Source organism: Calonectris borealis, chromosome 4 (assembly GCF_964195595.1).
Source record: "Calonectris borealis chromosome 4, bCalBor7.hap1.2, whole genome shotgun sequence".
In the NCBI taxonomy this organism is placed as follows: domain Eukaryota; kingdom Metazoa; phylum Chordata; class Aves; order Procellariiformes; family Procellariidae; genus Calonectris; species Calonectris borealis.
In genome coordinates, this window is record NC_134315.1 from 78,051,695 (window position 1) to 78,077,015 (window position 25,321).

The 25,321-nt window shown below is 44.0% G+C and overlaps 1 protein-coding gene across 1 annotated transcript; it reads right to left on the reverse strand.

Annotated features, from left to right (window-relative positions):
- Positions 1-22,318: 22,318 nt before the first annotated feature.
- SPRY1 (sprouty RTK signaling antagonist 1) lies at positions 22,319-25,285 on the reverse strand. The gene has a single exon (XM_075150217.1). It carries the CDS (start codon positions 25,269-25,271, stop codon positions 24,306-24,308), a length of 966 nt encoding a protein of 321 aa, XP_075006318.1. The 5' UTR covers positions 25,272-25,285; the 3' UTR covers positions 22,319-24,305.
- Positions 25,286-25,321: the final 36 nt, after the last annotated feature.

The window sequence follows — 25,321 nt, forward strand, 5'->3', positions numbered from 1 at the left end:
CAGCTGGCTTGCCTATCTCTGCACTACAACACCGCAGCCAGAATTGTTGACATACATTTAAGACCCTTCACGTGTGGGCATACCGTGGGAGCCGTGGGCTGCAGCCCAGCCTAATGGCCCGCAAGATGTAGTCAGTGGGTAAAGAGTTGTCACTATCTGTGGAAAAAAATCTGAAAACATGTACAGGCAGCTGAAAACAACATTACTAACAGTCATGGGCATCTTATTGGCTAACAGCAGCAAAGACATTAGTAAGTGGAAATAGCCTTATATTACCCATACGTGGGTTCCTATACAGGACGATGAGAACTAGATATACTACTTTGTCTCATACTGGGTTATGTTTTTTCCACTTGATAAAAGTCATGAGTTACTCTGAAGTTTCTTCTGCTATTATCAACTTCTTTCAAACCTGACTGAGTAACTATCATACTGCCATCGCTGAACCCACATGAGAGATTTGACAAGTGGAAAGAATTAAAATAAATTTGCTAGCACAAATTTTCCTATAGCTGTTCTTCATCAATTCTCATTTAAAAAAAAAAAAATCCTGAATTTACACAAATTAGAAATTATATAAAAGCAATTTAGACTGGAACTACTGCTTTGAGGTTCCTTCCAACCTAAAATATTTTAAGATTTAAATTCCTTATAATAGCAATAATTCAGGCATAGGGGAGAAGACAATAGAGCAGCAGTCATTACTCTGATTACAACCAAAAGATATGGGTACAGCACATGCAGAATGAAGGAAGCTCTACAGCCTGTGTTAATTGAAGGGTTTCTTGTAGCCTTGAGAGCTACAGCTGATACAACCTCTGCTTCTCAGCTGCACTCAAGTTACCACCTGACAAATCTTCCAAGCAGTGCAACTAAATCTATATAAATATTTCAATGTTTCTCACTGTCCAAAGATAACATTTTAATGGATAAAATGGGTGTGCGAGGGAAAATGCATGGAATTCATTAAGAATCGTAAGCAAGCTCCTCCTCACAGAGAAGTCCTATGACATCTAACAGTGGTGAAACCAATAGGTTTGTATAGCAGATTGCCCTGAGAGCACTCCAAAATTTTCTAAGCCTGGTGTTTTAGGGCTTGCTTCAAGAAATTTAAGTGAAATACTACAGAATTTTTATCCCAGTGTCACATGCCAAACACCAGCTTCCCCGCCATCTAGACATCTTAGAGTTAAAAAGAATCACACCAGAAACTTAAATCACGATGTAGTCCTTCTTTAGGATCTAACTTAATTCCAGATATTTCTGATTATTTCAACAGGATTGGGATAAAATCCATACATGCATACACCAAGTGTTACATCCTCATTTTCACACATCCTCCTGGAAAAACTGAAGCGGTTGGGGGAAAGAGGGCAGGAACTGCTCATCTGTGGTCTGCTTGCACTTGTAAACGTATGAGCAGACCATGCTGTCCGAAAGACTACACTTCAGAGGGTCTCTGCCACTCACAGGCTCGTAGTTATGGCTTTTCCCTCATTTCCCAAGTGTCCCCACTTGGCTTGCTAGTGACATGCCTGATTCAGTGTCACCTCCATTACTTGCTAACACATTTTTCTTCCCACTTTCAAGCCTTTCTTTTGTGTGAAGATCTAAACATTGCTACCGACAGCAAGCAAGCACACTACTAAGTCACTTCCAACCCCTATTATCTTGCTCCTAATAGACCTCTTTCAAACAGCTCCCTGCCAACATTTTCTTCTTCCGCCCTTGGATTGACACAGAGAGGACAGAACTCCCCTCTCAGACATTAACTCATCCTGGAAAAGATGAAACATCTGCTTGAAAGTCTTTTGTTGCTTCTCCTAAGCAATTAAAGCCAAGCCTGGCCAGACTTTCTTCAGAACCCAGAGCCTAAACACCTTTGCTCTTTGAGCTGCCAGCTTGTTGTAGGAGAGGCACACAGCCCTTCCCTTTTGCTGCTGAGCACGGCTCACCCTGTGTCACTGCGTGACACCAGGACGACGCCTGCAAATATACACTTGATGCTCCTAGGTATACACTGAAATCCTCCATCACCTACCAGCTTTCACATATATGCCTAGCAACTTCTAGTCACGTATGCTGGGCATACACAATCAACAACTAACCTGGTCATACCATTGGCCTGTAGCATCTCAGTCAATCTAAAAGCGTCCTGATATTTATATATGAATATATATATTCAAGTCACTGGCAGATTTATTTGTATTTTTTGTGTGTGTGTGCATATACATATATGTGTGTGTACGTATACACACATGCACACAAAAAACCCAACTAAATCAGCCAGTGACTTGAATGGCTTTAACACTGCTTCTGAAGAGGAACCTCCATAAGACAATATGTGGTTCTACCAGGTACAAAGCTAGCAAAAAAACCACAAAACAAAACAAAAAACCAAAACCCAACCAAAAAACCCTCCAGCTCAGATCTCATATAGGCAATAAAAACAAGTTCAGGCCTTTAAACACCAACATAGATAGAAATCAGGAACCACACCCCATATTCACTGTATACACATTGTACATATATTTTTACCCGACACGTGCAAGATCAGCTATTGCCAACATAACCAGTCAAACTTAGGCTCACTAATAAGTTATCATGTACAACAATATCAGATAAGAGACGAATGGAAAGGGAACTCCAGTAATACACAAATAATTCCCTGCTGCACTTGGGGAACAGCGAGAAAAGAGAGGAGAAAAAAAAATGAAAAAAAAATTACCAAACAAAAACTATTCCGACCATCAGCTAAACAGCTTCATGAAGCCACTCTTCCCTGCTAAATCAGCATGAGCTGCCTCCTGTTTTCATGTTGAGGGCCCAAGGCTACGTTTGTCCCTGCTGAGTAACAGGAAGACAGTGTTAGGCACGACCCACAAATCTCCAAATATACCTGGTCATGCAGGTGCCTTGACAGACAGCACTTCAGAGTTTATTTTAGAACTTAATAAATACACTGTTCTTAAGTGTTTTATTCTCAAGTTGAACATTTTACACACTAAGAGTGCAATTAAATGCACAAAAAAAGCGAGATAACCCTTTTTCATGGGTCCTTTTGAAAGACTATGAAAACACACGGATGGTTCTTCTACAGAAAGGTACGTAGGACTGAAAACCTTCATATCTAGTCTAACTGATATTACTTAGCAAGTAATTCTTTAACAGACTTTAAAGGGGAAAGTACTATGAAACGTAAGCAAACACGCACATAGAGAGAAATGCCTCTAAGTTCGGGAACGGCAACACTATCATTGTTTGCACAAACTGCATTTAACCTACCCGACTGCGTAACACAACACAAGCATCGCGCACACGCACTCTCTGCAAGTCCTGGATCGCGCAAGTAGGGGTATCTTTTTTCCCTATAGCATCCCTGCTATTTTATGTACCTTTAGTGGGAAGGTGTTAATTTTTCCCCACGCACACACGTTGCCCTGTGTTGAAGCCTTACTACACAACACTCAAACCCCGCTCCGCAGCCAGAATGGTTATTTACTTCAGCAGTTTTCCTGCAATGCTCTTCACCCCTGTAGCACTTGCTTGACATGCATTAATTTGTCTTACCAACCCCTATGAGACAGATATCACTATCCTGCTTGTTTTAAAAGCTGGAGCATGAAGCTAATTGGCTTTTGAGTAGCAAAATTCTGGTAGAAATTGGTTGCCACTGTGACTACCAGTAGGCAGCCTGACACGGATCCCTCGACTTCCTCCCCATGTTCCTTCATCACATGCATATTACTTTTAACGTAACTGCTGATCTTCACTGCTCTAAGTCCCAGCTCCGAGGGGGTCTTTATTACCCTGCAGGACACCGGGGTGGGGAAGGGAGGCAGCGATGTCAAACACATCCATCAGATCTGGGGCTCAGTTTGAGATGCCTGGGAAGCGGCAAACGGCACGTGATGGAAAGGCTCTCCTACCTCTACGGGCTTAGGAGCCCTGCAAGGCAGCTCCCCGAGGCGCCAGGGCAGGCATCCAAAAGAAATAAAGAACACACAATTATTTACAGCCTGCAAAAAACGAGATTTAAGTGACTGGGGTTAAAAAACACATACAACTGTCCAGGGCAACAACCATTTACTTTAAACAGACTTCATCCCGTCTTTTCCTGCACCCACCTGCTGGGCTCAGCCCTCCCAAGCACCCAGCCCGGGAGAGCCGCGGGGCAGACCCGCTCTGTGCGCCAGCTGGGGCTGGAGTCTCTCAACAAAAATAAAACTGCGTGCGACGTAACTGATGACCACGTACGCCTACCCACAAACTGTGCACAGGAAACCCTAACTCTGATCATTCCTGGCTTGCACGGGCCGAACGAAAAAGCCTTAATAATGTTATTTTACTGCAGACTTCTGCATGCAATTGTCTTTTATAAAAAAATTAAAAGGTGGGGGAAGAGGGCAGGGAGAGAACGTATGCGGTACGGTGCATTAGATTAGAAACTTTATCTCAAATGCTTGATCTAACAAAATAACCAATGCCATTAAATGCTTTTCATTCCCTGTACAGGAGCTGGGCTGCGTTCAGGTCGCGGGAGCCAGGAGGAGGCCCCGGCCCGCAGCTGGAGGTACCTGCCCCAGCTCCCCGCGATGGTGGCACCATGGCTGGGCACCATTCTGCACCGGGTCCGGGTTTCCGGCAGCCGCAGCCCAGACAGCCAGGGAACAGAGCTCGCAAACTGCTGTCACGACGCAAAAAGCGTCCAGTTCACACCGCAGACATTCGTGTTGTTTCCCAGATGAAGGAGCAGCCTTGACGGAATTAAAAAGCTGCTGCTGAATCAGTGAGTCCAAGAGAGCTAATATTTTTTTTTAAAGGTTACTATTTAAGGGAGCAGTGTAGTGCACATCAGTAACAAAGGGATTGTGGTAACCAACGAACTATTCCCCGTAGAAAATTCCCACAAAACTGGGTAGTGACAGAACCCAAAAGAAAAGCTCCATCAGGGTAAAAAAGTAAAAATAAAATTAAAAAAAAAAAAACCAAAAAACACCAAACACAAAAACAAACAATAGAAACCTTGCAGAACAGTGATCTTTCTCCTTTAACTTCTACAGCACTGGAAACCAGATGTTTTGGTTTTTTTTTTGTTTTTTCCCCCCCCCCCCCCCGACTGCTGAAGACTAAGCTGTCTTGAATACATACTGAAAACCTAATTTAAAAAAAAAAAACTAGCCCAACTTTCTTGATTATAGCTTTTGGATCACTGAATAACCTACAGGATAACAGCTTCTCTCCTGCTGTTTCTAAGTCAGTCCTGATCAAGCAGGAGGGGAAAGGTGGGTTTCAGGTTTATTTAGTTTGGTTTTAGGCTAAAGCTCAGGTGTAGTTTATCCATTTACTTAGGAAGGAGATTCCCACTCCCTCAAACAGATGCAGTACATTTTATGTTTAATAGAAAATAAGAGTATATAATCGACATGCCAAGTGAGGTATAATGCACAATCAGTTCTAGGTTTCTAGGGGTTTAAAATTTCTCTACAAACCCCTATTTTTCTCCTTACTGCATTTTACAGAATTTCTTTAACCTTCCTTAAACACCACCTCTTTTCTGTCTGCCGGTAACTGGGAAGCCTCCTCTTTCTAAAGCTATCAAAGCTGCTTTTTTGGAAAAGAGAGGCATCAGCCATTTCCTCCAGGGCCCGAGAGCATCTCCCCAGAAATAACCCTTCTGGCCACCCTGTCAGTGAAACACAGCGATTCAAAGCTCAACACCAGCTGGAGGGTTTGGGCCTCCTGGTTTTGGGGCAGGTTTTAGCTCACCTGCCGGCGCAACCAGGCATGAAAACCCTGGAGAAGAGAAACCAGGAGTAGTTTTGCTCTTAACCATCGACGAGCAGCCAACGGCTTGGAAAGGAGCACGCAGCCGTTTGCATCAGTGCACAAGATGAATATAAAAACCAAACCAAAACACAATTGGTTTTGCAGTTTATTAAAGGAAATGTTTTCATATAATTAATCATGGTCCGCGAGGCTGCTTTATACCACGCCGTTCCTCCCTACCCCCAGCCATCCCACATGAGGCCTTAGCGGGACTAAAATTTTGCAAAGCCTTGCATTGTTCTCCCTGACACCGGATCAGCGAACACAAAAAAGCAACTGCCAGCTCAAAAGCAATCCGGTGATAGAGCCTGGTGCTATCTAATCAAGGGCAAAAGGTCACTTCCGAACAACTGGGCAATAAAAGATTATTTCCAGCCGCAGAACAGAAAGGCCCAGTGGTGGATGCTTGAAAGAGGGGGGTGAAAGGAGGGCAAAAGGGCTCCCGTCTGTGGGAGGAAGTGCATTGAATAAAGCCAGCAGACGGGAACCATCTGGCTTTGTGCGTGGTCTGTTCTTCAGAAGAGAGAGAAAGCCCCTCAGCGGGGCCAGTGACTCCGTGCAATGATTCAAACTTTTCTTTTTTCTCTCTTTTTTTTTTTTTTTTCCCAATTTAAAAGTGGCTTTCCCAGGCACCAAGAAATTGGAAAAGGGAACTTTCCCAACGGGCGGACGTGTCTTATCGAGCGCTAGCTGCAAGACGGAGCCCGCATTTTAATTTGGCCATGATAGACGGCTCTTATCAGGGAGCAAGGCCTGTGGATAACCAGACGGGGCTTTTTTGTTTGTTTTGGTTTTAAAGATGGCTTCAGAAGAAACCTCCCAGGGACCGAGCACACTCAAATTCCCAACCCACCCAATACACTGAGTTTGGTCACGTTTTTAAACGGCAAACAGCATTTTCAGCGGTATCACCTTTATTATGTATACTTCATGCATTTCCCCCCTTCCTCTCGCTCTCCACTTGTTATATGGCCTCATTTGAATGAAAGCAAGAAAATAAAAGGGCCAGATTACATTCAGTCCAGTTGCCATGCCCTGTGGGAGGGCAGAATTGCACACACTTCAGTACAAATGGTACAGTCCCTCCTCCCTCCCTTCACCCCTGCAGTTGTCCTACATGTCCTCACTTTCCCTCGCTCCGTGGTTCGCACCGGAGGCCCTTGGCACTCGGCGGCGAGGAGCTGAATCTATTCAAGCTCCCAGACACCTCCTCCGTTCACTAGTGAATTAACTTTAAGCATGCAAATCACACTAATCCAGAATTCACAGGAGAGGAAGTCGGGAGGGTTCCCAGTGCTCTGGGAAATATTTTTCCTTTCGGGAAGGGAAGGGGAGGGGGGGGTCATTGCACTCTCCTTTACAGCTCGCTGCAGGTCACTCTGGCTCATCTCAAAGAAAGTTTAGTTCAGAGGCTCAGCTTGACATTCATTGGTTTCTAAATCTGAACCTCTTGAGCAATTGTCCCAGCAAGCCCAAGGATTGGGGCCTGAGCAAATAGCCACCGACTAATCCTGCTGTAGTAGGGGGGAAACGAAGCAGTTAAATGTCCAGTTTATCAACAGAAAACAACAACTGAGCCTTTGTCCTAACAGGGTGCATTAGGAAACCGTTTGGCAGGGCTCATCTGCATGAGAAACCGAGGCAGCTAGGAAACACCGACATACGTTGTAGAGAGATCCGTGAAGACATTGGATGAGAAAAATATTCCTTATGCTGATTTTCTGTAAGATCACCTTCAAAAAGGAAGAAAAATTCTGAATAAGTCTGACCCAGCTTGACACTTGAGGGGCTTTGTTTTTTTTTTTAAAAAAAAAACACACAAACAAACACGACCACCAAAAAGCTCACAAAGCAAGAGTTAAAACTGAGAAACACGACACAGCAGGTCCTCTGCCATAGCCTACTTGCTACAGGACAGAAAAAAACCCACTACCAACAGCAGTTTGACCAAATGGTCAAACCAAGGACTGCAACAGCTGCAGTATTTATTCTCTGCAGCTCTGCAAAGCTAAGGCACCATGCAAAGATACCAGTGTTTCTGCTATAGTCTCAACAAAAGACTGTAAATCAAACAGTTATGGGAATGTGGAATATAATTTAGAGACACAAAGCCGACACAGGAAAACCATGCAGTTGAAAGGGACCACTATAAAAAAAACAGTTAAAAAAAAAACCAACACAACAATGTCACTCCCTCCACCCCTCACATTTTTTTGGTCACTCAGTACTGATCCATTCTCAGTTTTTACCCAACTAAGGGTTTCTAATCAGTCACAGACATTTTTCTCTAAGGATTTTTAGACACCCAGAAGGTGTTGGAAAAGCACAGGCAAAGGACTTTCCCACCACGTTCCCTATTCCCTCAAGAGCTGAGCAAAAAGCCCTGTCCTGTTGCTCAGAGGGAGGTATATAACCCATATAGTATACATGGAAACTGCATTCCACTCACTCTTCAAACCCAGCAGGAAAACAACCTGAAGGTGGAAAAAAACCCCACCCAAATTTAAAGCAGGTGAGCCTCAGGTTAAGACAGCTGCTGCTTTAACAGCCACTTTCAGCACTTAAGAAAGTGAAACCACTTATCGGAACAACAAAGTTCTGTGCAAAGAAAAGGACATGTCCAAGAAGATGTGTCCCCAGAGCAGCCCGTTTACAGACAAGTCAAGGCTAGATGATGAGGTTATCTTCAGGAAAATCACAGCCCCAAACACTTAGGTCGCAACCTACAACAGGCACTTACACAGAGCTTTTAAAGAGAAGCAAATCTAGCCTTTCCTAGAGTGCCCAAAAAGAAAAATCCACCCAAAGAGATGCTTCCACAGCCCAGCGGTACAATATTCGTATTCCAGTCACAACGAAGACAAACATTTTCACTGCAGCGGGCACAGTTTCTACTCCCACGTATCACGACTAGAAACCGAGAGACCCACAGTTATTTCCGAGCTACACCGGCATTCTTGGAGACCAGAGCGTGCCCCACGAGCCCTACGCTAAGCAGCCACCCCGGTTTCCACTTCACTTAGCATTAATTACAAGCCTTTTTCTTGGATAGCTTGGCAGCTTTGTGGTTCAAGGGGGAAAAAAAGAAAAAAAAAAAAAAAAATCTCATCCTATTAAGTGTAGCCCAGTGACCGAAAGACTCTGAAAGATAGGAAACCCTTCTCAGCATGAACAAACAGCAGAGTTGCACTTGAAAATACAGGTTTTAATTGCAAGTGGCATTTCCAAACTACCCTGCTCCTGGGGCCACCTTGATGCGGGCAAGGCATGCTATCAGACAGTTAATACCCTCAAACAAACAGCTTCCCATTCCCAGCCACATACAGGGCTTGCAAGGTTTTAAACATGCACCATTTGTATCACAAAAGCCACTCAAAGCCCCTTTCCTGAGCAAGACTCATCTCTAGCTAGGCACCCAACAAAGAAAAAGCATACCTTCATTTGCTAAGTACCTCGGTTTGGTCTCTCTGGCAGACTCAAAACAAGCATTTTGCAGAGAGCAGATACTGTAATTCACATACCAAAAACCCATAGCTTAATCACAGGTCGCAGGCCAGTTTTATTTCCAACACGCTTTACCAAAGTGCCCACTGCAGCTCCAATACCCTAGCAGAGACTCACCAAACACAGGCCACGTGCTCCCGCGTCGCTCCAGCAGAAGAGGAGAAGGCCTCGGGACCCCAGAAGGCACAGTAGCACAGCACGCCTCTCCCCTAACAACCCCCCGGGGTTTAAGGTTGCAGGTCCTCCGGCAAGCCTGAAGAAGCTCCAGACAAACTATGAGCTGCACCCAGGAAGAAGGAGGGCTGCTTAATGCCCCTCTTTATAAGCAAAGGCTCTTGTCCCGGGAGCCCCCGCAGCTGAGGTAAATTTGCACCTGTTAATTCCGTGGGGTAGCACAGCTGCTCTCGAGGGGCAGATTCTGCCACAAGGGCCTCTGGCTGCTCAGAGCTTTCAGGGCAGAATTGTTTCATTTTACCCTGAATTTACAGATTCTGGAGCATTAGTCTACCATGTTCTCGGTATCCTAACTTGCTTAGCCAACAACCCACGCATGCACTGCTCTGTCTTGCTGATTTGGGATCCTTTAGGTTTGTACCCTGAGGGAAATATATTCCAGCAATCTACTCTGCAGATTAGGCATGCAATCACTATTTCTTACATCCAGCTGTAAATCATACGGTTTCCTGACTAGGTCTAGATAAGAATATAACCCCTAGGCTATGCACCAGCTGACAATAGCAAGTCTTTTTGTTAAAGAAATGATTGCAGATGACTAAGTGCTTTCACCTGTTTCCCTTTGCCAGGTAGCATCTCCTCTATACGCCTGGACTGAGCTGAAGCTACTAGACACAAGCAGCAGAAACCATTTCTCCCCTAGAAACTTGAAGCTGAGACTCTTTAGACATGAAATGCCATCGGGAGTCTGGCTAAGGGTCGCAGCTCTCCGTTACCCAGGGGTACCAGAGCAGGCATGCACAGGCAGGGCCAGGGAGCCCAAATACCTCTACCACAAGGGGTGGGATGAGGAGGAGGCAGGATGGAAGCACATCCGTCCACCCGGGAAGGAGCGGGAACCAGGGGCAAGGATAATGCCACAGGGGCATCAAGGAAAGACCAAGGCAGGCAAGAAAAAGAAAGATTCAGGTTGGTGACTACAACCAGCAAGCCAGGTGAGCAGTTGGGGCATCACGCCACGTACTTGAGCAGTATTAGTGGGGCTTGCAGAGCAGTCCTGTGAGGCAGCGGTGGGACCACCGGCCTGAGCAGGGAAACCATGTGGCTGTCCCAAAGAGAGCAAACACTGCCAAGCCAGCTGGTCAAGAAGGTGCTGCCAATACTGGAACCAGTCCTGCCTGCTGGTCCTTCCAAGAAGATCACAGACGTGGGGATCTGGACTCTGAGAGCAAACAAATCCTAAGGCTATTTATCCTTGAGGAAGAGCTGCTGTCATCATACTGAAGGACAGGACAAAGAGAGCAATCAGAGATCACTCCACTGGCATGGGAGAATTGCTCCAGCAGTGCCACCCTGGCTTAATTTTAATTGCCAGGAAGTCCTCGTGGTCTTAACCTGTCCCATAGCAGTCAGCTGCAAAAAGGGGGCTTTGCCTCATACCTCCTCTCCAGCTGTTGAAGCCAAGGCTCAAAAGCTGTGTTAGGGGCTCCCCTACCTCTGACCTGGCCTTACAGACCATCCTCTGCGTTTCCAGCGCAGGAGGGCAAGAGACCGAGCCATCTCCACCCAAAACGCTGCCTTTATAACCACATCCTGGCGAGATCTGGCTCCTGTGGCCTTCACTTGGGGAAGTGCTTAACTCCAGTTATGTTTGAGCCTTACAGCCTCCAGCCCTTTTCATGCCCTGTGGCACTCCTGTTGGGGAGAGACTGCTTTAAAAGTAAGCCAATTGCCAAAGAAGGACGTATAGACTATGTTGTACAAAATCTTCAGCCTTGCTCTGTGGAGTACAGTATGGTGAGATGGTGTGCAAAAGCAGGGAAAGATGGGGAAGTACAACCAAATGTTACCACTTATCAAAAAATGCCAGGAAGAGTGATATCTCTAACTAATAGGAGATAAAATCTCAAGTGTGTTCCGAAAACTTAAATAAGGATATGTAAGCCTTTAAAACATTCACTTATAAGACCATAATTTTTGCGCCTAATGGTTTCCTTTGCATGCTCCCTTTTTACTAGTGCCTCCAGAAAGCAGAATAAAAAATATTTATTTTTTGTACAACTCAGACACATGTAATAGTTTTGCAGTGTGTTGTTAAAGTACAGTACCAACACAGAGCAGTAACATCTCGTAAAATACCCATTATGGTCAGAATTACCTGTACTGTGTGGAAACAGAGGCAGGAAGATGGAATGTTTTGCTTGTTGTCCCTGAACAAGGTTGAGATTTGAAGGCAGATCTTCCTGGCTTAGTCTTTTCGTTCACGCTGCTTCCTACGTACATAAAGCATAAGATCACAGTTTATCAGGACAGCAGTTTTTTTTTCCAAGAAAAGAGTACTATGAAACAGGCTCCACCACTGCTTATTCTCAGACCGAGGAGTGAGAGTTGCCTCTACAGAAGGAAGACCTGGGGTCTGAGGGTCTGCTGACCTCCCCTCACACTTGCATGTCAGCCAAGGCTCAAGCCGGCTTGGGGAATTTTAAAAAACATTTGCCCTTCTGACTCTGGTGTATCATCGCACAACCTTGTCCAGCTCATCCATTGTTTTGTTGCTGTTGTCGCTCGCACTTCTTCTGTCTTTAGCCCTTACTACGCAGTGACTGGGTTCGCCTCTGTGGGATGCTTACCACCGTAGCTGCGGGCTCCCTCCGGCAGGCTGCAGGCATGAAACCGAAAACTCTGATGTCATGTCTCGTAACCCATCAAAAAGCGCCTTGTTTAAAACACAAAGATCAGATGAGATCATTAGAAGTTTCACCTATTCTCTTTTTTTGGCATACCACCTACTTATCTGGGAGGCATTGCGAGAGGATATTGTAAAGGTTACGTAAAATCAAAATAAAGTTGTCAGGCATTCCTCTGCCCGTCATTTGTTTTGGCAAATTTACATCCTCTGAAAAACACGATGGAGGCATCATTTTCTGCAGCAGAGCATCACGTACGAAGAGAGGAAAAACTTTGGTTTATGCTGAGCACATATGCAAATATCCCCACACATCACCTCTGTGCCCACAGAATGCAAAAGCAGGAGGAGGAAAGGGTTACCTATCATACAGCTCGTGTCACGGGAGATATTTTTATTATTAATTGTATTTTACATAAACACTCCAGAAGAGACAGAAAGACCCTTTGCCAACACATCTCAGTGAAAGTCAGAAAGCAAGCCAGAGGAAGAGATGGAAAAAAAAAAATGCACAAAAAAAGGACTTCACTGAGTTTAAGTGACTGCAGGTGGGATTCACCTCACTTAAATTCAGCCACCTAAATGTTAGGCATCTAGTTTTACCTGTTCAGCTGTGCTTCCTCAACAGCCGTCAGGGCAAGGTACCTCCTCTGAGAGCTTCACCCCACCGACCTTGGGCTGGGCTGAATCACCCTCCAGTCCTACCTTTCTCATCCTTCTGATTGCAGAGGAAGCCCAGGCAACCAGCCCGGCCGTCAGCTGTCGGAAAGCTGAGCATTGAGTAGCAGAGCTGAATCCCAGCCTACACAGCAAGGCTTTCAGATGGCCATAGCTCGGTGGGGAATCCAGCTAACAGAAAGTAACTCCCTCCCATCAAGGTTTTTATTTTGGCCATCTTTGCAAGTCTGCCATGCAGTTTATAGCAGTGATTTATTTATAGATAAATTCAATGCTGAAAGAGTCATGGATGCAGCCTAACAACATCAACCCAATTACCGAAACAGACTATCTGGCCAGAGCACCCTCCAGGTCAGAGCAGAGGTTCATTCAGCAGAGAGAGTCCCTGGCAGTGGCAATGCTTGTGGCAGGAGGTGCTGTGTAGAGAGGACACTCAAGCCTGGCTCAGTTGCATTGGTTTGACTTTTCTTTTTATTAAAACATAAGCTTAGGCTTTCCTCTTGCTCTATGATACCCTTATTAAGCTGGGCGGCAAGAACATAAGAGCTAGTCCAGTTGAGAGGCACCAGCCTGGCTCTTCTACTTTTACCTGTGTGTGCTAAGCAAGAAGTGATGGTTGCAGTGAAATGGCAAACAATTATTGAATAAGGGGAAAACATATATTTTATCTCAACAATTCTAAGTCAACCTCTGCGCTGAGAAGTACTGATCAGCAGTATCGTCCCCTGCCAGGAAAAGGTAGGACAGTTGTTTGAAAGAAAATGAGTGTATTTGTGAAGGAAAAAAAATGCTCCTTACTCCTGTAACAGAAGTAAAAACGCAGTGAATGCCTATGGTGTCGAGTTCCAGGTGGACAAGAATTGAAAAAAAAAAGGGTTATAATTATGTTCTTTTGATGCAAAGAAATGGTCTTTCTTGAACACACAGAAAACATAAAATCACTTTTCTTCCCATTGGTGTAACTAGCTTCAATGAAACTTCAAAAGCTAATTTTAAGAGTATTAAGTTTTACAAAACCTCAAGTGCAAAGCATGTAGATAGACCGAAAAAAAAATGCATCTAAGTGCTCCTCTTCATTCACACCCCTGCAATCATTGTGGTTATCCAAAGAAAGGAAAATTTTTTCATGTATATGTTCTGTAAATTATCTGCAAGGAACTGGAGAAAGGAGGAAATAATCACAATCTCATAACAAAGCTACCAGTGAGGCAATTTTACAGCTTGGCTCTAAGCCTCTGCTCAGAATCTCTCCCTCCTCTTTTCCAGAGCTCCCGATGAAGATCAGCAACAGAGGGCATGGCCATCCATTCATCTGCTCCTGCTCTGGAGAAGACGTACATCCAAAGTGTTGCAACTCTGCCATCCTTTTCTCCTTCTGGGATAGTTTCTATTGCAAGATTTACAGTCTAAAAGGTATCACTTAGGTCGTAGACGTAAGAGGGGCAGCTATGAGAGGAAGGAGGAGAAACAGAAGTAGGTTATTGAGTCAGACAGTTTTTCCAAGTCTCGCAGATGGTGAGAACAAGAAGCAGAAGTCATGTTCACAGTTAAAGCTAATGAAATTCTACAAGCCTCGTGGGAAACTCAGAAACACGGGCATAAAGTGCAGAATTGCTTCTTGTTTTCATTTCTTTTTTAATACTTTGCTTACTTGTTCAAATGCATGTGGATGGAGCACACGGACAGAATTTCCTCAAGTGCTGCTAGATACGTCCCTGTTTTGGCGTGTAGCCCTGCAGTCTCAGTAACCACCTACAAGGCTGTGTCTTCAGGCAGGGAAGTAAGGAGGGAGAGTAGATGACTGCCCCCGAGCCTGAGAGCACATTTAACACAGAGAGGCAGCCCTAAAACGCTCCTGCTGCCTCCAGGTATTGGCACTGTCCCACATTCCCCTGCCACCAGAGTCAAGCACAAGAAGTCCCTTCCCCTCCTTTCACCTGTGTTTTATAAACAGTTGCATCGGCATTACCAAGGGAGGCAGCAACTTCTCAGGCCAGCAGTCCCACCACCAAACTGGGCCCTTGTTAAAAAAGACATGAACAAAACTCAGGAGGGCAAGTGTAGGAGAGATGCCGAGCGCAAGTGTGGTTTGCTAACAGTTTCACCCAGAGCAAAAATTTGAGTAGTGCAACCTGTATTAGCCAGGATTTACTGCAGCAGATTTTACCAGAGCGAGCTTTTCCATCCCTCCTCCAGTTTTTGCACGCATACCGTTGGCAGACGCAGAATGCGAGCGGGCAGTTACATACTGAGCGACTACATTATGTGTGTGCACGAATCTCCTGCGTCCTCGGGAAGTTTCCACATATACAGGAAGGCCGACTAAATAGCTAGCTCTACGTGCCCAAAGAGAAATTTCCGCAATCAGCATGGGCAAAGGTCCATTTTTATTTTTCCCACTTCTTTTTGCAAAACTTGCCAGCATACTACCTCACAGCCTACAATGTGCAGACACAAAATTCGCTTCTGAGGGCAGGTGACTCTTATTCTGATGTTAATCTCTTCCCTGCTACCTGTAAGGTGCCTGAACATCCCAATTTAGACATTTTCTGTCTGCCCCAAACCATTTTTAGATAAATACTAATAACGATGCAAGAGCATCTTTTTTGCATCTCCTTCCTAGGTGTCCACAGCTCTCCATTAACAAGATAAGGTTAAACAACAGACACTTACATCTTTATGGGGTAAAACAAGCTTCTGTATTTAAGATAAACTTTACAGGACAGGTGGTTTCCTAGAACTGAATATACACAAGAAAACATTTAACTATCCTACATAAACGTCAACAAGGTACGGGAAACATGCACCTAATAAAGGAGATAGAGGATACAATAAAAAGGGGCCCTAAATCAAAGAGCAGGTTCACAACAGTAACCACTCACATACTGGGCTGATTGAAACGGGGAGCTTGTCCAGACTTTGCTGCTCAGCCTTCAGCATTGCTAGCAACCCGACAGCTCTTCTGCTCGGCTTTTTCGTTTATTCCCCTGGAGGTTTGACCCAGTATCATCACCTTGCTAGGGTTATGTCTGGGACAGCATCCACAAGACTAACTTGTGCAGTATCTATATTGGGAGCTCGGTGTGTACTTCTACCTTTATCAGCTCTTTTAAAAAAAAGGGAAAAAAAAAAAAAAAACAAAAACGCAGAGCAAACATTATCTATTGTTAATTACCTGTAAAGTAGGGCTTTTGCCACTTCCCCAGTTTCTAAGAGCTCTGAAGTGAAACCTGAAAGAAGCCACCCATTGTTTTCAATTGTGCAAGAGCCAGGAGCAAATAGGGCTCAAATTGCAGCTCTGAAAGGCAACAGGAAATTGGCAGCCCGGTAATCTGCTCCCGACTATTCAGGGTAACAAAGGCTACATTCCTCCTCAAGTAGTCACCATTAGAAACCCAAGGCTGATCTATTTAGGAAGGCCCACGGAATAAATCTGTGGAAATAAAGAGTTTTAATTAGAAGGCCATAGGATATGGCTCTAGTTTCTAGCCCCGCAAGTAACATGTATTATTTAGGCTCCTACCTAGTTTCCCACATATCCAAATGCTGACACCCGGAGATCAGGATCACTGCCATTTTAAATAGTATTAAAAAAAAAAAAAACCAAACCCAAAAAACTAATAAATGTGGAGCTGTTCATTACAGATGGATCATACTGTACAGCGTGCTGTATCAAGAACATTGTAAATTGGTCCCTGTGTTAGAATTATGTATTTTCCCTGTAAGAGTATTAACATTGCTTCTAAACCATCACAGTCAAACGCCTGCATGCACACACAATCTATGGCATGTTACAACATACAACTTATAAATATTCTCCAGAAAGCGCTACAGTTTCAGGCACGAAGAGGTTTTCCCATCCGTTCATCTCTCCATACAGAAGGATGACCTAGTAAGTAAAACACCACGCTGCTGGTGAAAGACTTCTGGTTGTGCTAGTGCCTCACAGCCTCACGGCCTCCGTTTTCCCAGCACCAAAAGGGAAATATTTTCCTCAGAGGTGTTTTATCAGGCGTAACAGTTGCTTTACAAGCATTTAAGTCCAAGTGCAACATGCTTTGAGCTACTTGTTAAGGAGGTATTGCAATTTTTGCCACCTGAACAGGTGAAGTTATCCCAAACGCAGTGTGTTGGAGTTGTCAGCAGGAACAGCAAATCAAATTAACATTTTCAGGGGATGTTATCTGCACCTGGCAGCAGTGATGGATGACTCTGGAACTACCATGGCAAGTGCTTCTGCTCCAGTACAGGGCAAGAGATGGAAAGGGGAGGAACAAGCACACAGGCTCTAAAGCCCAAGATCTGAAAGCCCATACAAAAATCTCTATGGAGACTCCAGAAGGGCTTCTTGTATGTCTACCACTTGCTCCCAGAGAGACCCTGTGACTATTTAATGCAGCAGAATTGATGCATTTGCAAGTATAACAACTATAAGTAGTTCCTCACATACTCTCAGGACCAGACATCAGCTACTGCCAAACTTTGGCAAAATTCATACCTAGATCTGAACTTCGGACCAAAACAAAATCGTGAGATCCAACTATACTGTATTTCCCACCCTGACTAACCAAGCTCATCCTCATCGTGATTCAGAAGAGATACAGAACACGTAGAAATGTATTAAATCAGCAAGTGCCTCAGTAGTAGCACAGATGGCTTACACAGTCGCAGCATGTTTCATCCAGAAGAACTTTGCGTGCTATGTAGAAAAATGAACAAGTGTACAATTATTCTCTAAAAAGAAGGGGTTGGATAAATGAGACTTGATTTTGATAAGAAATAAACGTGGCTGAAAATGCATTTTGAGCAAGGGCAGCTAGGAACCTTGATATTAAAATGAAGGTACTGTGCAATCTTCCAATATCCAGGTTAGAGAAAAGCCCCAGCACTTCCCCCATTCTTCCAGGCAACTAGTTTATTCATTTTCATTTTGAAGTGTCCTACTCATAAAGTGCACAGACCCAAAAGCATCAAATCAAACACCACACAAGAAGTGATGCTTTGGAGAGGACCATTACCAGGCCAGGTAACTTCAGCTTTTGCTCCTGCTTAAAGTGTGGAAGAGGAATCCTCACAGCACTGGAAGAATTGTCAGATGGTTTGGAAATTGAAGCATGCACCAGAAGACAGGCAATTTCATTTAAAATAACCATTAAGTAGTTAATCAGTTATATAATTTCAGCATGTTTAGGGTATTCCAGCTGCTTCTCACAGTTACTTTATCATATAAACTAAGAACATCCTAACACTTATGAATGCTAGACATTCATAAGACAGCGTGCTGTGTTTACCAACCCAATTAATAAAAACAAAAAAGAAAACGGGGAAAACCCTACCACCGGTATCAAGTCCATTCAGAACAGCTTGCAGCGGCATTAGGCCCCAGTGTAAGTACGCTGTCGCCCGACCAACTTAATCACCGGTGTAAATCCATCAACTTCATTCAGAAGAAATATTCTGTGGTATAAACCCAGTCACAGTACGGTAGCGACCCTGAAGGGTCAGGCAGGATGCGAGTCCCATTGTGCTCCTTATTGCACAAACACAATGAGGTTCAGCCCTTTGGGGTAGAGCCTCTGTCAAACATTTGTGCCTTTTGACAACGTGTTCTGTAGGATATTTGTTTTCAGATTCGTAGCACTGTACATGTATACAAAGGTTTACAAAATGGGGCGTGCTTACAATGCAAGAGAGGCACGGCTATCGGGCACACCTTTCTCCAAGGACTAAAACAAATGTATGTTTCTTTTCTTCAAAAAAGAGCAGTTCACAACAATTACATTTTCAAGCTGAAGATAGCTAATTTTGTAATACGCCCAACAATGCCATTCCCCTGGAAGTACACCGTTCCTCTTCCTTTTACAATATTGTCACGTGCGTATGTCAGGAATATTGAAAAATCCAGGTGAATTTCTGGTCCTTTTCTGAAGCTAAAATCAAAAGTTACTCAGTAAGACTACTGTTTAACCCCTGTATACTTAAACCTAAGAAATAAGACCATGTGTGGTCTGCAGGAGCTCTGTCCTGTATTTGTATTTTTTAATAAGTGAGGAATTATCTCATCTCAAGACGCCTTCAGCAGGAGAAGTGGGAGTGGCAGCTGCAAGCATTATACTGGGAAAATCAACAGCGCTGCATCTCTTTCTTTATCACAAATATAAACTGAGCAGTAAAGATCTCTCCGGGAATAATGCTTTGTTCCAACTGTGTTGGCTTCTGATATGGTGGCCACCTTTAACACTAAGTTTGGATTTAACACTCCAGCCAAGAAACCCAGTATCTAACAGAATACACAAATATAGACAGAGCAAGGTATTCCCAATCAAGTTGAAGTGAGAGCAAATCAGTACCTATACACTGCTACCTGGGTACGCAAAAAACAAAGCTCGTTTCAAAGCACACACACACCCACACACACGCAGGCATGGAAAATGCAACTGAAAAGTTCAATGGCCATCGCAATGCCTGCAGGGATCGATGCCTCCTGCAAATGCTTGGCGAGGGCCTGGGCTTTTGCACTGTGGTTGGTGGTGGGGACACGCGCTGCAAGAGCTTTCAACTTGCAGCAAGTGAGTATTCACAGCGCAAGGGTACACAAAGAGCCTAAATAACTCTGTGCTGGGATTTTTAAATGCAGAGACGGCACCAGAAAGGTGATCCATGGGCTGTGCTTGCTGCCCAACTTCAGACCATCCTTATCCCCCCCGCCCAGGACAGTGGGGCATCAGTCCCGTGGCCATGCTCTAACATGGAAGCAGAACATGCTGAAGGAAACTTTCTGGGTAGCTTAGACGTTTTTTGAATAGATCCTTCCATTAAGTATAAAGCTTGATGACACAGGCCCATATGGCTGGGTAACTAATGCCAAGGGTAGAGGCCGTGCCTTGGCTACTCCCATCAGTGAAAGAAAGGTGAAAACCAACCCCAGCGAGGAAGTACAAATGATTAAGAGCTGCCCTAAAACCAACTTGCCCGCTGATGAAGGCTAAGTAGAACAAGACCCGTGCAACCCATGCACTGTCCAAGGCTGGTAAATCCAGAGGGGTGATAGCAGAACGCAGTTTTATTCCAGGTTTTTTGAAGCACCACCATGACTGACATAAATGCTCCAGCTGGAAGAAAGCCAACAATTAATCAGGATTCCTTAGAATTTGGAGGTAATTTTAGCAGAACGAGAAATAGAGAAGTATCAGTGAGTCCTGAACATTCCTCCAGGACAAAAATCTATTACTTCATATAAGTCCATTAAAACACTTCATCTAGCCCTTTTAATCCCTCTTAACAGATTTGCTTTATCACAGACAGAGGAGCTAATCCTCTCCCACCTGTCTTTATGATATGGAACCATAAACAAGAGCAAGTACTTTTCATTTGTTAAGCATTATCCCCCCCTCAGATAACGCTATCATCCACACTAGCATTAGTGTAATGAAGCCGTCTTTAGAGAAACACCCCAACTCTCTCAAATTCTCACCCTAGCAATGTATTCCTCCAGCAGGGAACGTGCAAACTTATTTACCATCTGTTTCCAAAACTCATCTCTTACCACAATTTTCAAGACACGAAGCAAACCAAGACCTGAATTCCGGCTTGCTGGAGGGACCTCCCTTTTTCCTTCATCCCAGACCTCAGGCGACACATCTCAGGACTCTGCTGTGTCTAACCAGATGGCAGGCTTGTTCAAATCCATCACCAACCTATATAATTAGGTTAGTAGGTCAGTTGAACTTACCGCCTCATTACACCATCGTTTTATACAGGGTTCTCTTTATTTTTCAAAGTAAGATCTCAAAGCTATCTAAAAATGGTTAAGAAATAATTTTTATGATCTACATTGTAATGGACCTCTGCTCTACAGACGTGTAGAAAGTAACCTGAACAGCCCACTGGGAAATTTTGGGTTGAAGAACTGAAATCTGCACTTCAGTCTCCTAATAGCCAGAAATCTCGTTAGCCTTCAGCAAACCCCCTTACAACAAAGTACAGTATCTCTAGATGATCATTCCGGTTGCTATATTGTAGAAAGTAGAACAGATTATAATGACTGACCACTTAAGGCATATTTAAAATAACTTTTGTCTCTTCAAGCTGTGGAGGCTTACTTCATCCATCTGTCAGCTTGCTCAATTTTTTTCCGCTAGAAAGACATTCATTTGCTCTCATGCAGTCCTGCGTGGTTCTACACTTCCTGCCCGAGAGAAGTCAGTCATTTCCATAATATAAGGCAACGACCCTACATTCCAGAGGACCTGAAAGTGAACTGAAATATATAGACATATATTAAGCACAAATGATACAGCATCTAACCCAAGAAAAAAACTATTATTCTCATTGCTTTAACACTGCCTTCTCTAGGTAACACCTGGCAATTAGAATACTATTTAAGACATACAAGGAACTGTTATCTTCTCATAGCCGTGTAGGTCAAAGTAAAACTTTCCTCCTAGGGAACTGCAACCTGACATTTTTCCCAAAGTTTAGTTAGTAAAGTAAGTAAGTAATGCTTACTTAGAGTGAGAGTGTAGGTTTTGTTGATTTTTTTTTTAAAGAAAACTGAAACAGTGCTGTGACATGGCTCGTGATGGAAGATAATCATTAAAAGACAGAGTACATGTGGGTCCTTTGGGCTTTCTTCTCTTCTGCTAGGAACCAAACCAAGCCCCCACATAAGTCACCCGGCTGAAAAAAAGAGAGAGACAGCGGTAAGCAGTATAACATTTTTTTTGAAGAGGAATAACTAACACCCTTCGAGCAAACATACTCCACACAGGGCTGGATCATATCCAGTTATGAAAAGGCAGTTGGCTCAGTATTTTTGAGTGTCAGAAGCCAGTCTTAAAAATGGTCGTATCTGACCAGCGGTGACTGTTTGACAAGGATTTCGTTGTCTCCCAAGGGCTGTTTGCAGCTGTCACTGTTAGAGAAGTATCAGTGATAGGAAAGTGCAAAGCAAGTCGCCTACTCCTCAGAAACATTCTTCTCTTGGCTTTGCTTCATCTCATGAAGAATGTACCTTGGAAAGCAGACTTCATATACATCCACTGCCGCCCCCCAAGCCTCCCAGCCTGTCAATTTTGTCAGGCTGAGGCTGGGAGAGCTTTATTACCAACTGTATATTGCAAAGCAAGTGGTTTCCTAGATGTAGCCAAATGATGATTTCACTTTACACCTCGCAGACGTCATCTGTGCCATTTAACAAAGAATGCAACTTTTCAGTCAGCTCGTTATACGACACTGGATCAGCTTTGAGGGAGTTAACTACAAAAGCCGAGCTTATTCAAATCATCAATATGCTAGGAGACAGAACAGCTTGAATATGGCAATTCAAAGCAGCAGGATTTCAAAACGCAAGATATGACACATTTGTCAAGTTATTACTGTGTTCTTAAAGTGGAGTTTCTCTAGAACCACTTACTCTGGATACCATCTGAAATTACATCAATTTAATAAACTTTTACTTTAGAAGAATTGTGATGTTAGCCTTGACCCACAGGAAGAATGAGGTTCCCCCATTCACTCTTAATGAAAAGCTTTTTTGTTGAATACATGTTAAATGGCCACAAGTAGCTGTGACACTTAGGTCACCCTTAAGAGCTTTTAATTTAAAGACAGAAGATAGATTCAGTTGACATTGGGATAACGAATGGGAAAAGAACCAAACAAGCCATAGACATCGGCACAAACACCCCACCCCCCCAAATTTCAAAGCTAGCAAACTACAGCAACACAACCGTTATTTTTTATCCCGCCTCTTGCTTTTTATTTAGATTTGAGCTTGGTAGGTTCATTATTTCAGTTGACGTACAATTTAACCAGCCAAGAAGTTCTATATAGGAAAATTTAAAATAGGTTTACATATTAATTTGGTATTCTTTAGGAAACAAAAACCTTGAAGTTATGGTTTCCTTCTCCACAACTGTATTTCCAAATGCTTTGGTAAATAAATAGGGCCTATGCTTCTTGGCACCGTTAAGCACAACGTATACATTCAATTGTATTAAAGATCCCATAGCAAAAAATTACTTGATATATAGTTAGCAAACTTAAAATTAGGTAAACTAAACTAGAGCACAGACTAGTGGTTCTGAAGTATCAATAGGAAGTTATTTGCTACCTGATAGACTGCAAGGAGGAGAAACCCCAACAACCCAGCAATATGCGTATGTAGCTCACAACCTGTCATTATAACAAAAGAACTCAAGAGCCATTTTCATTAATTAATATATTTTCTGCATTATAGTTAACATATGTACTTTCTTCGTGTCATCCTTATTTCGTTAAGTATTGATATTTTGTTATATTCAGACATGAGTACATTTTCAAAGTCTTTTGCAATAAATATCATAAAATAATAGAGATTCACATAATAAATATTCTTTACAATAAAAAAACAGACTTTTGTCTTAAAAATAGTTGGGATTCAACTTTGTGTTTTATACATAAAATATACAAAAAAGGACCACAATTTGTGGCTAAGGCAATAAAAGAGGGACAGAATAAAATTATAAAGTACAGAGCAGAGCTAAATTCACTAAACAAGAAACTTTAAGGATTCAAGAACGTTTAGGTGACTCAATGGCACCTGAAGGCTGTTTGGACATATGAACACCACCAACTTTAATATCAACTGATACTGATAGACTATAAAAACAGGAGTAGGAGGGTGGAGTGAGCAATATCCTTCAAAGATTTGACAGCAAAAGAAACAAATGAGTATGTTGCAGCCATAATGTCTCCAATGTGAAGATCTACATAGTGTAGCAAAAACTGAAGTTACATTGAAAATGTAAAAAAAAGGAAGCAGGGTAATTCTCAGGACTGAGAATGTTCCAAAAGTTAAGACAAAAAGGGGGGGAAAAAGGGGGGGAAAGGCAAAAAAAAAGCAGGCTGCTTATAGAAGAGTCAGGCCTTTCATTTGGCAAAGCCTTTATTTTACATCCCTCTCCAGAAAGAACACACACATTTCACAATCCAGCTCACTCATGAAAGTCATTCTTCCTTGAAACCCAGTGGGTTAAGGAAAAAAAAAAAAAATGCTGAGAACGAAAAACATCTTTGGGAAGATATAGAGCAAGAAGGTTGAAGAGCCCAGTGAGCCCTCACTGTCTCTTTCAGGAGTGGTTCAGTTACAAACTCAAAAGACCCTGCGCCAAAGTGAGCGGCAGATGCAGATACCAGGTCCACACTTACCAAAGAGCAGCAACGACTACGTAAAACGCTCCACACTCAGCCAAGTCAATAGGAAGAGGAGAGCAAAGATGCAAGGGGAAGAACTTGCGTATGAAGTTGGGGAGACAGAAAGGAAAGTCAAAGAACAGCCCCCCCCCAAAGGGTGGTGGGGGGGGTGGGGGTGGGGAGGGAGAAAGGAAGAAAAAAAATAATCAGCTACAACCTGAAAAACTGAAGTTGGAGGAAGTAAACCTCCCTCCAGAAATCATGAGGGCTTGCCCTGACCCCGGGAGGGGCAGCTCTCCAGTTTACAATAGACCGTGTTGGAGTTCTTGCATCGGCAACCCGGACGATTGATGCGGTCGTAACACCCTCGGCAGAGTTTTAGGCATCCTTTCGCAGGAGGGTAGCAGAGCAAGCAAGGCAGGAACAAGGACATGGCTCCCATGCACAGGTACCTAGAACAGCAGTGTGACTGGGAACAAGAGCAGGGATTATCCGCGTAAGAGTCCCCTTCATCATCGTTAGAACAGTGGTAGAAGATCCCTTTGACCAAACACATGCAGGTGCCGTACTCCACCATGCTCTCCGCGGAACACAAGCACTGCCGGTTGCAGGCCAGGCAGGACGGGAGGGCCCTGGGCGCCGTGCACTCGCCGCACTTGCACTTCCCACACTGCTCGCAGATAAACTTGTGCTGCGTCAAGTCCTCTTTCAAAGGACCCTTCAGATCGTCTACAATCAGAGACGACTGCTTGGGCTGCGTCCGGATTGTCCGATCGCATCGGTGGCCTGAGCCCGGCCTGGATGGAGGCGACCGGCCCAGCAGCCCCTGCTCTGAGGAGGCGCTGCTGTTGCTCCCAGAGCTGGCCGCGCTCCCCGTGCTGGTTGATCTGCTCAGGACGGGAGCCCTGGCATGATGCTGCTGATGTGCCACGTGCCCCACGTGACTGGGTCTGTGTTCGTAATTATTATTCACATTAATTGGTATGATTTCGTGAGTCCTTTCATGCTTCTCTTGCCTCGGTGCTGTCCGCGGCCCGGATTTTTTCACCACAGATGGACCTTCGGTGTATTCGTTGCTGCCCCTGATTGCCTTGATCTGGTCCAGTGACAAGATAGTTGTTGGCTGGCTCTCTCTGTCATAGTCCAGCCGTTGCCGGCTGTCCAAGGAGGGCTGCTGAATCACCACTAGTGAACCACCACTGCCATGTTGACCTTGGGGCTCCATCTGTAGTGATCTCTACTTCTGGCATTCAGTGGGAACCTGGCATGCATCTG

Excerpts from the sequence above, each read along its gene's own strand:
- SPRY1 (XM_075150217.1), bottom strand. The coding sequence starts at position 25,271 with ATGGAGCCCCAAGGTCAACATGGCAGTGGTGGTTCACTAGTGGTGATT.